At 42.0% G+C, this 15,882-nt stretch overlaps 2 protein-coding genes and 3 gene segments (V, D, J or C); 2 read left to right on the top strand and 3 right to left on the bottom strand.

Moving 5' to 3' along the window:
* The first annotated feature begins 245 nt into the window (after positions 1-245).
* Positions 246-2,232, top strand: ndufb9 (NADH:ubiquinone oxidoreductase subunit B9). Its single transcript, XM_026301078.1, has 4 exons — positions 246-384; positions 992-1,184; positions 1,609-1,722; positions 1,867-2,232. Exons 1-4 carry the CDS (start codon positions 296-298, stop codon positions 1,996-1,998), a joined length of 528 nt encoding a protein of 175 aa, XP_026156863.1. The 5' UTR covers positions 246-295; the 3' UTR covers positions 1,999-2,232.
* LOC113126852 (fibrinogen C domain-containing protein 1-like) lies at positions 2,225-6,020 on the bottom strand. The gene is made up of 6 exons (XM_026301048.2): positions 4,771-6,020; positions 4,153-4,387; positions 3,729-3,863; positions 3,207-3,423; positions 2,889-3,084; positions 2,225-2,781 (listed from the first exon to the last, which is right to left on the bottom strand). The coding sequence occupies exons 1-6, from the start codon at positions 5,389-5,391 to the stop codon at positions 2,635-2,637; spliced, it is 1,551 nt and encodes a 516-aa protein (XP_026156833.1). The 5' UTR covers positions 5,392-6,020; the 3' UTR covers positions 2,225-2,634.
* A 670-nt stretch (positions 6,021-6,690) lies between these two features.
* LOC113126329 (Ig kappa-b4 chain C region-like) lies at positions 6,691-9,655 on the bottom strand. The segment is given in 3 exon segments: positions 6,691-7,783; positions 8,628-8,679; positions 9,590-9,655. Coding segments are annotated over 3 exon segments (447 nt in total).
* Positions 9,656-10,708: 1,053 nt separating this feature from the next.
* On the top strand, positions 10,709-11,609 carry LOC113126917 (immunoglobulin kappa variable 1-39-like). The segment is given in 2 exon segments: positions 10,709-10,760; positions 10,977-11,609. Coding segments are annotated over 2 exon segments (360 nt in total).
* A 2,822-nt stretch (positions 11,610-14,431) lies between these two features.
* LOC113126934 (Ig kappa-b4 chain C region-like) overlaps positions 14,432-15,882 on the bottom strand; it is a 30,673-nt gene continuing 29,222 nt past the window's right edge. The window contains 1 exon segment of the C gene segment in view: positions 14,432-14,915. Coding sequence covers positions 14,593-14,844 — 252 coding nt within the window.

Genomic DNA, 15,882 nt, shown 5'->3' with positions numbered 1-15,882 from the left:
AGTTGTACTTTATGTGTGACAAATATTTTCTTTGATAATAAGCTGATTGTTTATGACTCAACATTGACTTTAATTCAGTTACTGCTCAAAGTACAAAACAAAAATGCCCTCATTATTTCATAAAAAACAAGTTAAGATACTGACTGCAACTTTTTCTGATTAAAACCTAATCCAAAAACACGAGAAATGCTTGCGCGTGTTTTTTTTACAACATTTACGGCCGTAACGTCCAAACGCCACAAAATCCCAGAATCCTTTGCGCCGTAGGGCGAGAAGGTGACAGGGGACGGTGGAAATGGCCTCTGCTTATCTCTCTCACCGGCAGAAGGTGTTGCGGCTCTACAAGAAATCTCTGAGACACCTGGAGTCCTGGTGCATCTTTCGGTATGAGGAGCTGTCTGGGTTTAGGCTAAACATTTGGAGAAGCGGACGAATTCAAAAGGACGAGTCCAAGCTAACTGTTAGCAGCGAAGCTAAGTGCTAGCAGCGAAGCTAACTGTTAGCCAGGTCACTGATTCCTGAAGTCACCACAAAACTCTTACCATCTTTAATTCATCCTCGCCACAATAAAACATAAAGTCTGTACCCAGTTTGTCCGAGCTGTAATCAGTCCGGCTTCATTAGGGTTTTGGTCAAAAGTTGTTTTATTGCAGATGTTTAGGTACAGACGTCAGGTACAGTCAGAACAATAACACATTAGACTTTTCTCAGTTGGAATTATTCACAGCTTCAAACACCTGTTTTGTGAATTAGTTGGCATTTAATTGATTGACAGGATAATAATCCAATCAGATCCTGTCAAGTCACACACCAAGTGATCAGCTGCTGCTCTTCCGAGGCCAATATTGATATTTTATATGTTGTATACACATACACTAGATACACATAGATGTTTGTGTTGTCTACAGTTCATAACAAACACCTCGTTCTGTCGTATCAACAGCCAGTCAAGATCTAAGAAATTGTTGTGGTTGGGGTTCTCCTGTTACAGAGACAAGTACCGGTTCTATGCCTGCTTGCTGCGGGCTCGCTTCGATGAGAACAAGAATGAGAAGGACATGGTGAAGGCCACCAAGATGCTGAAGGCAGGAGAGGAGGAGTTCTGGGTCAACCAGCATCCTCAGCCCTACCTCTTCCCTGATTCTCCTGGAGGGACGTCCTATGAGCGATATGAGTGCTACAAGGTGAACCAGGGCTTTTAGATGTGTCACATACCACCTGTGTAGGCCTTTTTTTGATTTATTCATAATTACATGTTCCATGACACAGACTCATGAGCGCAGTTTTGGTCAGATGTTGCAACAGATCAGTTACTGCTTTCTACAGGACGAGTGCAGCTGGACTGTATCAACACCTACACCAAACAAGACTCTGTCATGCAGTCTAGGAAATTCTGTCCTCAGGCTAGAAATGTCATATTTCCTAATGAAAAAGTTACCAGAAATCATCAGCGGCACATGTATGATTTATATATTTATTATCAACAGTCAAGTAATTAACGAAAGCTTCATACGTTTTATCAGGTGACTACTTTTATCCCTTAAAGCCAAAATAATGACGAGAAAATACAGAAAGTCCTAATGTTACATGTTGATAAATGTCCTGTAGGTCCCAGAGTGGGTGCTGGACTACTGGCACCCATCGGAGAAGGCATTGTACCCTGACTACTTCTCCAAGAGGGAGCAGTGGAAGAAGCTGAGAATGCAGAGCTGGGACAAAGAGGTGGGCTGTGCTGAATACGGCAGCTGTATTTTCACTATGAGCTGTGTAGCCTGTGTTCTGTACCCACGGCAAAAAGGACGTGCAGGGACATCCACACGCTTTTCTAACATTAACAAGGGTTTGTTCCCTCCCCTCTGGTTCCAGGTCGCTCAGCTGCAGGCCGAGACTTCAGCCGACGGCCCCAGGACCGAAGCCCTCCCTCCTGCACGCAAGGAGGGCGACCTCCCTCCTCTGTGGTGGCAGTACGTCACCCGCCCCAGGGAGCGCCCCACATAAACACTCTCCATCTCCTTCTCCAACCACACCAGAGCAGTGTGAAGAACAACTGACCTTTGACTGAGTTACTTTCTGTTCTGAGGAGCTTCACTCATCCAGGCTGCGTGACGGAGAAACAGCTGCCATAGTTCAGTTTTTCTTCAGTTGTCAGTTTTAGGGGGTTGGTGACTTTGAAAACACCTGTAAATGAATCGATTATTACCTGCAACTGTACTAATAAATAGATGTAATGAAGACTGTGTGTGTTTCTTTCTGTGAGGTCAAATTTGGGTGAAAACATTAGAATCCTTTTATTTCTACATTAATTTAAAAGTTCATCATGAGGCAAAGAAAGTTAAGTGAACTAAGTTTAATGTAGAGGAGCTGTGATCCTCTCATGTGTCACCTACATTGACATGCACAGTGAAATAATACAGGATGGATGTAAGTTATCCTGAAACTACAGTGTTTTTATCAGGTTTCACCTTTTCAAAAAGATTCTTTTTCTATCTGCACTGTAGAATTTAGCAAACTTTACTTGTACAGGGGGAACTACAGGATTTCTTAGTACAGATTTGATCCTCATAAATCTTTGCAGCAGCCTCAGACACAGTGAGTCCAATTGTTGTACTTGTTGCTTTAAAGACAAACGCATGACTATGGCGACGAGTGTGGCCTGAAGGTGCGTGGTCGGATCATCATGGTGACCGTCTTCAGAGAGTAAAAGTCCGAGTTCTTCCAGGAGAACCAAACGATGCCATCTGGTCCTAGTAGGTTCTGAGCTTTTAGAGAATAGTGCCCACCCTGGTAGAAAAACACAGTTGCAGCATATTTTTACAAGATAATCCCTTTTCAACAAGAGCTTAATGTTCTTGCTACGTGTCGTGGCCTTCTCCTGTCAACAGACCTACCTTGTAGTAGACACCGTTGAGGTTGGAGTAGAAACACTGGTGGAACCACCAGCCGGAGTGGCTGACCTCAGCACAGATGTTGCCTGTGTCCGGTGTGCTGAAGCCCTGCTGGTCGTGGTACCAACCGAACGAATCCTTCACTGTCCCAGTGAATCCAGACACATGCAGGCGGTACTGGTTCTCCTCAGTGTCTAACCTGCAGGAGAAGAAGAGGAAACTAATATTTCTGTCAACCCTTTGTTAAGATGTCACACCTGTGAATCTCGGTTTCTAAGGCTATTTTCCACAAACACCTGTCTTTCTTTCCTGTCTGTCTACCTGAAGCTGTGGTAGAGGGCGTGTCTGTGCGTGTGGCTCCAGTCCTGCAGGTGGATGCGGAGGCTGTAGTGGCCCTGGTTGGACAGCAGGTGGAGGTGTTGGTTGCCCAGCCAGTGTTCTCCACGCAGCTCGCCGAATCCATCACGGTACTCTGACCAGCCACGGTTAAAACTCACTGAGCCATCGCGTCTCCGCTGGAACACCATCCAGCCCCCACCTGGTGCACACACACACACACACAGAAATACAACCCCTATACTTGTCAGGTACATAAACAGGTACATCTGTTGTTGCTTAATATGGTGATTGATGGAGAACAGATATTTATCATGTTATGAAAATGAATTCATTATTATCATTTTTAAATAATTAGACATCATCTAAGACATATATTAAGTCACATGACATAACAGGTGCCTCTGTGTTTGTACCTGAGGGTCTTTGAACCTCCTGTGCATCCACACATATTATTGTAGATGCCGTTGTGTGTATCCAGTTTGCAGTACACACTGTGTGTCTCACCTTCAGTCTCCATGTCGCAGTAGACAGGCAGGGTGGCGCCTGGGGACAGGACGATGGTGTAAACACCTGAACGACGAACACCACTGTGATACAGAGACGCACAGTCTGACTGACAGAAAGACAGGGAGGGTCCATCTGGGGGAGACACGACAGCAACAAACAAACAAACATTCAGACTGTCAGTGAAAAGTAATGACAGTCCTCAAATCAATGAACATGTTGAACATGTTGCAAAATCCAGATGTTGATGTTTCTACAAATAAACACCCGAGTTCTACCTTCAACTCTAAACTGCATCATCATCCATAACCAGTTCACTGTATGTTTGTCACTCATGGTCCCAGGATGTTCACACTTTAGCCTAATGCCTTTGCTGGTTATGAAGGAACAGAACGAGATGCAACCAACAACTCCCTGTATGTACCTGGTGGCAGTGTGTCTCGCAGGCGGAGCGGAGGTGTGTTTCTGATGACACCGACCCTGCATCCTGCCCTGTGGCTCATGTGTTGCACTGCAGCTGACAGGTTGTGGAGCTGAGCCTGCAGTTCATACAGCAGCGTCGTATGCACATGGAGCAGCGTGTCGGACTCAGCACGATGCAGCTCCAGGGAACTCAACCTCTGATCGAGGGTCGAGTTTAAACCAGCACTTTCTTCACCCTGAGAGAGGACGGGAGGAGGGTTTTCAGCCTAAAAGTCTGCAGCTAATCCTCTTATCATTCAGGGCTAAGGAGGGCTTAGTGGGTGTCAAGACAAAGGGATAAATAAAGACAGATAAGAGAGAGTGTGTACTAATGCACTGGTATTACCTGTATTGTTGTGGACCCACTCACAGTGCAATGCTAGAACCAGTTTGCCAGGTGCAATAATAATAATCTTAGTTTTAAAATTTGATGAGGCATGTGACACTGGGTGAAAATCAATTGTACTTCCTGCCTGAACAATCTGTTTCCACAGGAATGACAGCTGGAAGAAAGTACAGCTTATATTTCATTGTGTCTTTAAACCTTGAATGAGGGTGAACTAGTGAACCGCCAGTCTACCTGCATCTCCAGGGCCTTGACTCGATGGCGGTGGTTCCTCAGCTCCTCCTGCAGCTCGGACACCGTCTCTCTCAGCTCCTCCAGCTGCTCCTTTCTGTTCTGATTCTCGTGAAGCCAGTAGGAGACGTCATCTGTACAGCGGAACATATCTGGGCAACCTTTCTGTGATGTTCCCACCGGGGTCAGCACCGCCATCAGCCGGCACTGGCCGTTAGACATCAGCTGGCTGCTGTACTCACCACACTGAGCTGGGGAAATACCAGTAGTCTGACTGGTGGTTTGGTTGGAGTCGTTGCTGCCGTGCATCACCGGTCGAGCATCTGGGAGCAGGTCAAGGTGTGTTTCCAGGTGGGAAGTGGGAGGATGCCAGTCAGCGTCCTCATAGCTGTTTGTGTTCAAGTCCGGTATGTTCCAGTTTGTTTGAAAGTTTCTGTCGGGTACATCCCTGTTTGTCTGGATATTCATGTTGAAAACATCTGCATTTGCTTCTGTCAGGGCGTGGGGATGCACATCCTCATCATGTCCAACGTCTGGGCACTCATCAGAGGCCACAAAGTCATGAGTGACAGGCTTGACAGTCAGCAAGGCCAAAGTCAGTAAAATGGATTCAGTAACTCCCATCCTCTGGGTGTTGCTGACTTTTATCTGAGCAAATTGAGAATCGGATCAATCAGCAACACAATGAGGTTCACACCTCAGCCAGACTAAGGAATGAGGTGTGGACTTGAATTCAGGATGGGTCATACTGCTGCAGCAAAGTCCAGATGAAGATCATGAGGGTTTGTCCATGACCAGCTGAACCTCTTCAACAGGATCCTGTGCAGGTGCTCAACCTGGTTCAACTGAAGCCTGATGCTCCAACACAACAAACCATGAAAGTCTTGTTACTTTGTCATCCAGGTTAAAAGATTAGATCAACATACATGATGATTCAGCCAAGAGACACCTGAAGTGAAAAAACTAGACTAGTTGGGTTGATGAAAGTCCAGATGAAGTTTACGGGACTTTCTGTCCATGTGTTGTGCAACAGACACAAACATGCTGGACTTTTTCAAGCTGTCTAACTCATTATCATCACCAGCTGGACAGATGTGATTTACATTTCTGTTTGCAAACAAAAACACTCATTCTAACTAAATAGCCCCGACCTGCTCACTCACTACCCTGGCAATGAGCTGAAAGACTGAACATTACTGGTCTAATCCTCTTTTTAAGATGCAGTTATAGTTAAATATTATCAAAATAAAAAAAAAAACAAAACATATATTCAAACCAGTCTCCTACCTGTCGTCCTGCATGTCCCAGCTCTGGACTCACCTCAGTGGAAAAGCATCAGCACAGCCAGCAGACTGTTTGTGTGTGAGTGTGTGTGTGTGTGTGTGTGTGTGTGTGTGTGTATTCAGCATCAGGTCTGACATCCATCCTCATAATCCTCTAAGTGGATTAGCAGCCACAGTCCTGAGGAGGTAATAGATGACATATAACAGGATTAGAGTAATGTAACTGCAGGTTACAACGAAAGAGACCGAATTATTTGACTGATCTGTAACTTCACATTTACATCTGCACATCTGCTAAAGCCTCATATGGCGACATTTTCTGCAAACGTGCAGATGCACTACCTGTTACTGCAGGTAAGCACTGCACACATGCATTAGATGGGCAAGAAAATCACACTGGAAAGGTTTATTATGCATCAGCTGCTCATGATCCTCTGACTACCCTGACAACACAGCTGACATTAAGTGGAAATATTCTGTAGATGTAGTCATGTCACTAAATAACAACAAAGAGATTTTATGATGGACATTATTTCTGCTGTTGTTTCAGTGGCCTGGAGGATTTGTAAATCCACCTGTCACAACAATAGTGCTGGGGCAGTGTGGCCAAGATTCACAGAAAGACCAACTGACAAAAGGGTTCAACAGGAGCCAAATTATTTTATACATAATAAAGAAAGTGTGAAAAACATTACACAGTGAAATCAAAGGACCATGATGTCACTGTCTTCAGTTCTGCTCTTCATAAACCAGTGTAGGACAAGATTGACTTCAAACCAGTGCAGTAACAAAAAGAGTCCACAAGAGAGCGACACATTACAGACAACACGTAGGAAGGTGTTTTAATATACACAGTCTGATTCAAAGTGCAGACTAATCAAACTAATGCGAGAGACCACCCTGAGACAAACTGTGGCTTTAAAGAGTCTGTTGGTTTAGTTAAGACAACACATCACAGCAGCTCATTTTCAATAACAAAACAACTGCATGTATGAATTTATTGTTCACTATACAGAATAACTAAGCATAAACAGGAAACACGTTAAATGTGAGTCAGATCAGCACTGGGAACACTGGTCTCACTGGTTTCAAGGTACATTGTAGAAAATTCGAAACCAATTTCTACATCAGAGTTTCTACCAGTCACGTTTTTATTTCTTTGAATTATTATTTTTTTCTTTTTGAAGTAAGACAGAAACATTTTGTTTCAGAAATTCAAGAAAACAAGTAAATTGATGAAGCAATTTTTATTTTCTGATGTAATTGAAATTATAACAAGGACACAGATGTACAAATGTTATAGTTAAAACATGTAATTAGAGAAGGAGTGAGGGACAGAGCTACAGAGCAAAGACTGAGAACAGTATCAGAGTAAAACCAGTATTGGAGTCCCAGTGAGTCAGGTCAGGACTGGGAACACTGGTCTCTCCTCAGTGTCTCTGTGACCGGACTCTGGCAGCCCTGGGTGGCCTCACAGGTCACAGAGCCCACCCTCCCCCACTGGTCTGCAGTGAGCCTCAGGGTGCTGCTCCAGCTGTAGCGGCCATCCTTCCCCAGCACCCCGGGGCTCCTGCTCTCCTCCCAGCTGCTGCTGCTGCTGCTGCCGTCCACATTCCAGGTCAGACTCCAGTCTGAGGGGAAGCCCTTGTTGGCCAGGCACATGAGTGTGGCCTTCCCCTGCTGCAGCTCCTGGCTGGAGGGGCCCAGCACCGTCAGCGTGGGACGGGCATCACCTAGGAGACACCGATCGGCTTAGAGCACAGGTACCACACAGCTGTCAATCAAACAGCAGACACCTGGACCCCTTTCCTGTGTCAGAGTGGATTTTCTCCTTTAAGGACTTTGTGTCAGATGGTTTTTCTGCTCCACCAGTCACTGACTCACACATTGTTTCACTTCCCTTTAACAAACCTCTCATGCACATCAGCACAGAGACCGTCCTCACATGACCTGAAATATATCAGGCCACACTGCAAACGGACTGATTCTACTATTCAACAGCGGCATGTCTCTGATTTTTCATTTCAACTCCTTAATGGAACAAACAAACTACAGTTTAAATCCGTCTACAGTTTTGATGGTTTGGTTCAAAGACGTGATATTTTAACTCTGAAAATTATAAAAAGTGCAAACGATTATCAGAAACTTTTATAAACGTGATCAGACACAAATAATCAGCGTCCAAAAATCTGATTTTATAAAAAACAAACAGCTTCAGAAAAAAGTCAAAATTCATTCCCACTGAGATTTAAAGACATTTGAAATAGTCAGATATTTTCATCTCAGTTATCAGTGTTTTAGCTCAAAGTCAGAACACTTCAAAACAGACAATTAAAGACCAAACTTGGAAAAACATTTAAAGGACAATTGGTGTTTTTCAGATTTTACATCTGAACTAGAAAATGGAAAGTTCAGTAAATCTCTTTGGTTTTACCTTCAAAATGAAAATAGTTTAAAATTAAGATTTGGAATTGATTTAAATCAGCCAACCGGAAATGTATTTACTACAAACATTCAGACACAGAAATGAAAACTTTAACTTATAATCCGATATTTAATAACTTAACAGAAACTTACTTCCAACTTCCAGTCTGGTTCCTCCACCGAACGTGAGCCACAGTGACACAAACTGATTGAGGCGTCGTACAAAAACCTCTCAGTGCAGAGACACGACTCTGACTTTGATAACACACTCAACAAACTCATTTCTTTTTTCATAAAAACATATTATATTAAAATATACTAAACATATTATTTGGCATAAAATCAAACAATCATTGCAACAATTTTTCAAAACAATTCACTTTTTTTAAGGTTTCTTCAAATTTGTATCTAAAATTGATTCTTGTTAAATTAAATGAAGCCACATAGAAAAGGGTCTTTATAAATGTATTTGGACTGATCAATTAAAATTCACATGAAAATGACCAGTAACACATTCCTAATCAATAATGTGATAAGGTGACTGATCCATGAATAATCAGCCTGATCAGAGTGATCCAAGTCCCTGTTGGACTCAGTCAGAACATTTCCATAGAGAGCCACTTTGCATCAGCAGCACCATGCTCCAGTGCTCTGGGACAGTTTATAGTCCTGAGAGTTGAACACTGGATGACTGACAGCTGTCCTTCATGACAACAGAAGCCACAGAAATCCTCCTCATCAAAAACATGACTCTGATCTCCGTCCTCATCTGGACACTCCTCTGCTGCTGCTTCACAGGTAAAGTTCAGAGAATCCAACTCCTCTCCTCTATGAACATCCGTCGCTGTGAAATGAAGCCGACAAAACCATGAGGCTGCTTTATGTTTTTGTCTCTGTGTCCTCAGAGTCCAGAGGCCAGGTCACAGTGACTCAGCTTTGGCTCTGTCACCATCAGATGTAGGACCAGTCAAAATGTTGGTGTTTGGAACAACAACCATCTTTTAGCCTGGTACCAACAGAGAGATGGAGAAAGTCCTAAACTGCTCATTTATGGTGCTAACAATCGAGCATCAGGGACTCCAGGTCTTTTTACAGGCAGTGAATCAAACTCTGACTTCACTCTGAACATCAGTGGAGTCTAGGCTGAAGATGCAGCCGTTTATTACTGTCAGAGTTATCATGAGCTCAACAGTCAGTACGTGTTCACACAGTGAAAAATGGTCGTACAAAAACCTCCCTCAGTCAGACTGAACAGAAACTGAACTGACTGCTGCAGCTGGAAACTACTGCAGAGACTGATACAGTTCACTGAGGACACACACACACACACACACACACACAGTTCAAATCAACATTTAACAAAAACGGGTCCAATGATCCAAAATGATGTTGATGGAATTTAAACTCCTTTCTCCATGACAGCGTCTCACCATCCTTTCATATCCCAGTATAATCCCATGGTTTTAAGGGATTGGCCAAAGAATCAAGATGAACCAAACTGGGACAGTCAGGGAGAAAATGCCTGCTCATGACCTTTGCCCTCAACCTCATACTGGATTCCAGCTGTTTCAAGTCCTGTTCGCAGTCCAATCTAAAGTCAGCAGCAGAAACCTTGATGATCAAAGACCCAAACAGCCTCTGCACATACAGCTCATATCCCTACATCAACATATATAGAACTGCAGAGATTGAACCTGCCAAAGCAAATGGGATGACACACTCTTTCTGACTATTAACTCAGAAATCAAACAAGCTCAGTGAGACTAAAAGTTCTGTGTGCAGCTTTCAGTCCCATCACATGATCATCCTCAGCACATGGACTTTCCCAGTTGTCACTGAGCTGTGGATGTTCAAATTTCCATTCCTCTGAGCATTTTGGGACAAATGATCCACACTGGCTTCAGAGTCAAAGCATCATTTCACTTTGGCAAACTCATGTCTCAGCTTCACTTGGTGAAATCTCCACTTTACAAACACACAAATATGTCACAGCTGTTTTCACATCAATCTACAAAGAAGTGGACGAGTTCACTGCCAGACTGTTTGATCCTGTACATGTGAATATGCAGCAGTGAGGAGGAAGCAGGCTGCCGTGGTGAGGGCAGCTGCAGCTGACTGACTCTGTGTGTTTGCATATGTGTCCTGCCTCTGTGCTCCAGATGTTAAGAGGCCTGTGTTGATCAGTGGCCGTCCAGGCCTTTCAGAGCCACCCACACACCGGCAGCACCATGATGATGATGATGTCTCTGACTCTACTGCTGGCCACCCTGGGGCTCCTGGTTCAGGGTGAGACTCTCTTCTGAAAACTTTGCTTCAGGATGCAGCCAGGTTCACCACAGTGATGTTCTGCTCTGATGGAGAAATGCTGACACAAGAAGCACTGAGCTTCTTCCATCTATTGTCCATGTTAAAGAAATTATCCTCTTCTGTTTGGATGATGATCGTCTTTCTCCAAGCTGGACTGGTCTCAATAAGCCTTCTCCTCTTTTTCATGTTTTCCAGGTTCATCAGGACAAATCACCCTGACTCAGTCTCCTGGATCTCAGTCTGTTGTTCCAGGACAGACTGTCAACATCAGATGTAAAGCCAGTTCACATATTAGTAATGAGATGAATTGGTACCTTCAGAAACCTGGAGAAGCTCCTAAACTCCTGATTTATGATGCTGCATCACGTCAGTCTGGAGTTTCTGATCGTTTCAGTGGAAGTGGATCTGGGACTGACTTAACTCTGACCATCAGTAGAGTTCAGGCTGAAGATGCAGGAGTTTATTACTGTCAGCAGGATTACAGCAGACCGTTCACACAGTGAAATAACGTCGTACAAAAACCCCCCTCAGCTGCAGAGGAACTGATTTGACGCCACAGCTGCACTAAACCTCAAACAAAATCCGTGGTTTAGCATCAAAATATGTTTTGACATTAATTTCAATAATTTTATGACTTTTAATTCATCCAACAAATATAATTTAGTAACTAGTTAAAGCAGAGTTCAGGGCTTCTGTGTTACAGTGAATGTTTGCTCTTCACATCAGGAAAAACATATTTCCAAAGAACTGGTGGATACTACAATTAGCAAACTCTTTTACAAAATACTCATTTGTCCCCACATTATACAAAATAAATAAATAAATAAAAATCGGTTAACAGAAAAACAAATCACAGATAAAATAATTTACCTACTATAGACCATGTTGATATTTTTATTTATTAACTTAATCACTGAAGTATTTTATTTTTATGTTTGTAACTCCTCATAAATAATGAAAAAGCAGATTTGTTGCTGTTTAAAGTTTGCATAGTCAATGTTTTATATACAACATTATTACTGAACTACAGATTCATATTGTTGTTGTTTTTCTGTTGGTTTTCTGTCCAACAGATTCAGATGTTCCTCCCTCTCCAACATCAGTGAAGGAAAAGTTTCCATAAAAGTAAAAACTAGAAATCGTCTCTAATTTGATTTAATTGTTTCAATGATGTTCATGTGTGCAGAGTTTGAATATCTGGATTAGAATCAATGCCTTTATTTTGTAAAGAAAGAGCATCACAGTGTCTGTTGTCAGATCTTTTGTTCTTTCAGACTGACACTGCTCAAATGTAAAAATATTTTCATTTGAAAGTAGTTTTTCACTTTTTGTGTGTCTCTATATGCTGATGATATTTGACTTTATATTTCCAATTTCTACATTTCCTCAGACACTAAATATTTGTTTCCTTAGAAAATTAAGGAGGATATAAACTTTTAATTGCACAAAAGTTAATTAAATATAAGTATTACTCTCATCTGGGTTAGAAAGGTAAAATATTGATGAGAGCAATGAATGAACGTGATGAATACAAAAAAAGGTTAAAGTGCAAATAGTTCAAACGATACCTCATTAAAACAGTCTGTAAAATACAGCGGCTGATATAAACATGAACTAAAACTGAGCTCCAGAAAACACCCAAATTAAGCCTCACCCTGTACCGGGTCTACAGAGTCTGGAAGTGAGTGTAGACTAGAAAGACGGGACTACAGGGCCCCAGTCCCAAGGCAGCTACCCCAAAGCTTTACCTGCTGAGAGCGAAGTAGTTCATACCTGTTCACAGTAGATGGTCACATATGCACATACAGGCTGATTCACTATTGCACCTATTTATCTCAGTGACTGGCCCCACATGGTGTTTAGCAAAACAAAGCGATTTGATATTAAAAGGAAACAGGAAAATTATACCCCACACCAAAATTAACGCAGTGGCCTCTTTAAAAATGCCTTAAAACAAACAGCAGCCTCCCTAATTGGAAATGAGGTCCCTAAGAACCAGAACCAAACACACAGATAAAGCCCAACATTTTTATTTCCAACGCCCACATTAGAGCCAAAGGCCAAATAATGAGCAAGTGCAGCTGAAGGCCTCTCAGGCTGATTGGAAATATTCACCATTAGGAACCGGATGATGCTCCAGACACAACGGGCCCACATGCTCCAAATCACAGAACCGGTGCAGCCCGGTTGGAGCTCGGCTGCGGTTCGGCCCATATTATCTTCACTCACACACAGTCAAAGGGAGGAAACAGCCACTTACGGTTCTGTTCGGCTGTTCTGACAGGTCGATGACCAATAGAAGTTGCGCATTTAGCTGCAGGTGTTGTTCCAGGTGAGGTACCCACCCAGCTAATAGGATTTATGACCTGGATTATTAACTGCACTGACCAAAGTACCTGCAGTTGTGTTCCCTTAGTAAAATGTCTGAATTGCCCCCGTTTTATAAACTAAACTGTTTTAATCCCGAGTTTTTCCCTCCAGGGCTGCACAGTGAATGTTTCTCAAAGTGCAGACGGACTCAGTAAAAACATCAGATCTGCTCCTCACATCAGGACTGTTCAGGAAAACATGTTCCCAAAGAACTGGAGGACACTACAGTCAGCAAGCAACTTATTTATTATTTAACTACGTTATATTAAAGACAATCAGTCAACAGGAAATTATTTCATATACATCAAATATTTGAGCCATTACTGAACTATAGACTGTGTCAACCTGTTCTTTGTTTTTAATCTACTTATTCAAGTGTAGTAAGAACAGATCTGTTGCAGTTTTCAGATGAGTAAATGTAGTACATCCAACATTATAAACAAAGCACAGATTTGTATTGTTGTGTGTATTTTTCTGTTGGTTTGATGTTCAAAAGAATGAGGTGTTTCTCCTCCAAACAACAACAAAGAAAACGTTTTAATTTTTCTCATGATGTTGATTCAGTTTGGATGTCTGGATTAAACATTTATTATATTTATTTTGAAAAGAAAGTCCATCATATTGTCTGTTGTCAGCTCTTTCAGACTCTCTCACATATAAAAATATCTTTATTTGAAAGTAGTTTTTCCTTGATCCCTCTGTGTCTCTATATGCTGATGATATTTCAATTTTTATTTCTAGTTTCTACATTTTGTCAGAGATTCTGCAGATTCTTTTCTTGGGAAAATTACAGAAGAAATAAACTTTTTAAGTAGACAAAGTAAATGAAACACAACAAATTCACTTCATTATTCTCAGTTGGTAAAACTGTGTTAAGTGTAGATAAGGACAAACAATGAACAGTTAAGTAAAAATGTTTGGATTAATTTGGACTCCACTAACAAATAAAACACTTCACAAACCTGAAACTACATCAGTCCATCTGTCACTGGACATACTATAATACATCCCATAACTTTGAATACAGCATAAAATCTTTATCACACACTATTGTGATGTTGAATCAATGCACAAACATCCATTCTGTATTCTGATTTTTATATCTTTAAATAACTTGACAAAGTAATGATTCTATCCACACATACCACATACAGCAGTTGTCAAATTGTCTTTGGATTACAAATCACAATTTTTATCTGTGAACACTGTCGGTATAATTGTATAACTGTGTGTTTTAATGCTAAAATAACCTAATAAATAAATGACAAAGTGAAACAGAATTGAGTTGATGATCAGATCTTTATTAGTCTGGAAACTTTGACATGATCAACGTTAAACAAAACTAGCAAACATATCTGGAAGTAAGAAAAAACATAGAAAGAGATTTTCAGAGTGAGACAGTATCAGAGTAAAACCAGTATCAGTGTGCCAGTGAGTCAGGTCAGGACTGGGAGCACTGGTCTCTCCTCAGTATCTCTGTGACCGGACTCTGGGAGCCCTGGGTGGCCTCACAGGTCACAGAGCCCACCTTCCCCCACTGGTCTGCAGGGAGCCTCAGGGTGCTGCTCCAGCTGTAGTGGCCGTCCTTCCCCAGCACCCCAGGGCTCCTGCTCTCCTCCTGGCTGCTGCTTCTGCCGTCCACCTTCCAGGTCAGACTCCAGTCTGAGGGGAAGCCCTTGTTGGCCAGGCACATGAGCGTGGCCTTCCCCTGCTGCAGCTCCTGGCTGGAGGGGCCCAGCACCGTCAGGGTGGGACGGACATCACCTAGGAGACACCAATCGGCTTAGAGCACAGGTACCACACAGCTGTCAATCAAACAGCACACACCTGGACACCTTTCCTGTGTCAGAGTGGATTTTCTCCTTTAAGGACTTTGTGTCAGGTGGTTTTTCTGCTCCACCAGTCACTGACACACACATTGTTTCACTTCCCTTTAACAAACCTCTCATGCACATCAGCACAGAGACAGTCAGCTCACAGTTTGACCTGAAATATGTCAAACTACAGACGATACAAAACTGGATCATCAAAAACATCCAAAATATTTACATTCAAATATTTAGTGAAAGAAACAAACACAGAAAATGACCTGAATGAACTTCATGTTGATTTCAGTCATTGTTTAACAAACTGTTCACATGATTTCAAGACACATTTAAAATAACATGTGACACAAAATCTTTATCTTCACTGTTTGTTTTGACATAAACTAAGTGAAATGAAGTCACTGTAATAATAGTCACTATGGTGAAAAAATGAAAATCATTTTCAGATATTTTAAAGTAGAATTAAAGTTTCAGTGGTTTTAGACTTGAAGTGGTTTAAATTTGAGCAACTTGAATCAAACTGCTCTGAGTTCACCTTCATGAAGGAGGTGGAATAAAACTATAAATACTAAACAAATTACAAATATAAATGAAAGTTTGATCAGACAGAAACATTAAAAACAACATCTAAAATGTCACTTTACAATATTATATTTAGTATTTGTGCAGAAACTTACTTCCAACTTCCAGTCTGGTTCCTCCACCAAAAGTCCACCACAGTGATACAAACTGATTGAGGCGTCGTACAAAAACCTCTCAGTGCAGAGACACGGCTCTCTGAGTCTGAAACAAACAGTCAACAAAAACAGTCTGTAAAACACAGCTGCTGTTATAAACATGAACTAAAACTGAGCTCCAGAAAACACCCAAATTAATTCATTTGTTGAATATTTATTAGATTTTTA

This window comes from Mastacembelus armatus, chromosome 11 (assembly GCF_900324485.2).
Source record: "Mastacembelus armatus chromosome 11, fMasArm1.2, whole genome shotgun sequence".
Taxonomy (NCBI): domain Eukaryota; kingdom Metazoa; phylum Chordata; class Actinopteri; order Synbranchiformes; family Mastacembelidae; genus Mastacembelus; species Mastacembelus armatus.
Note: the sequence above shows the minus strand (reverse complement) of the source record. Positions and strands in the feature narration are given on the sequence as shown.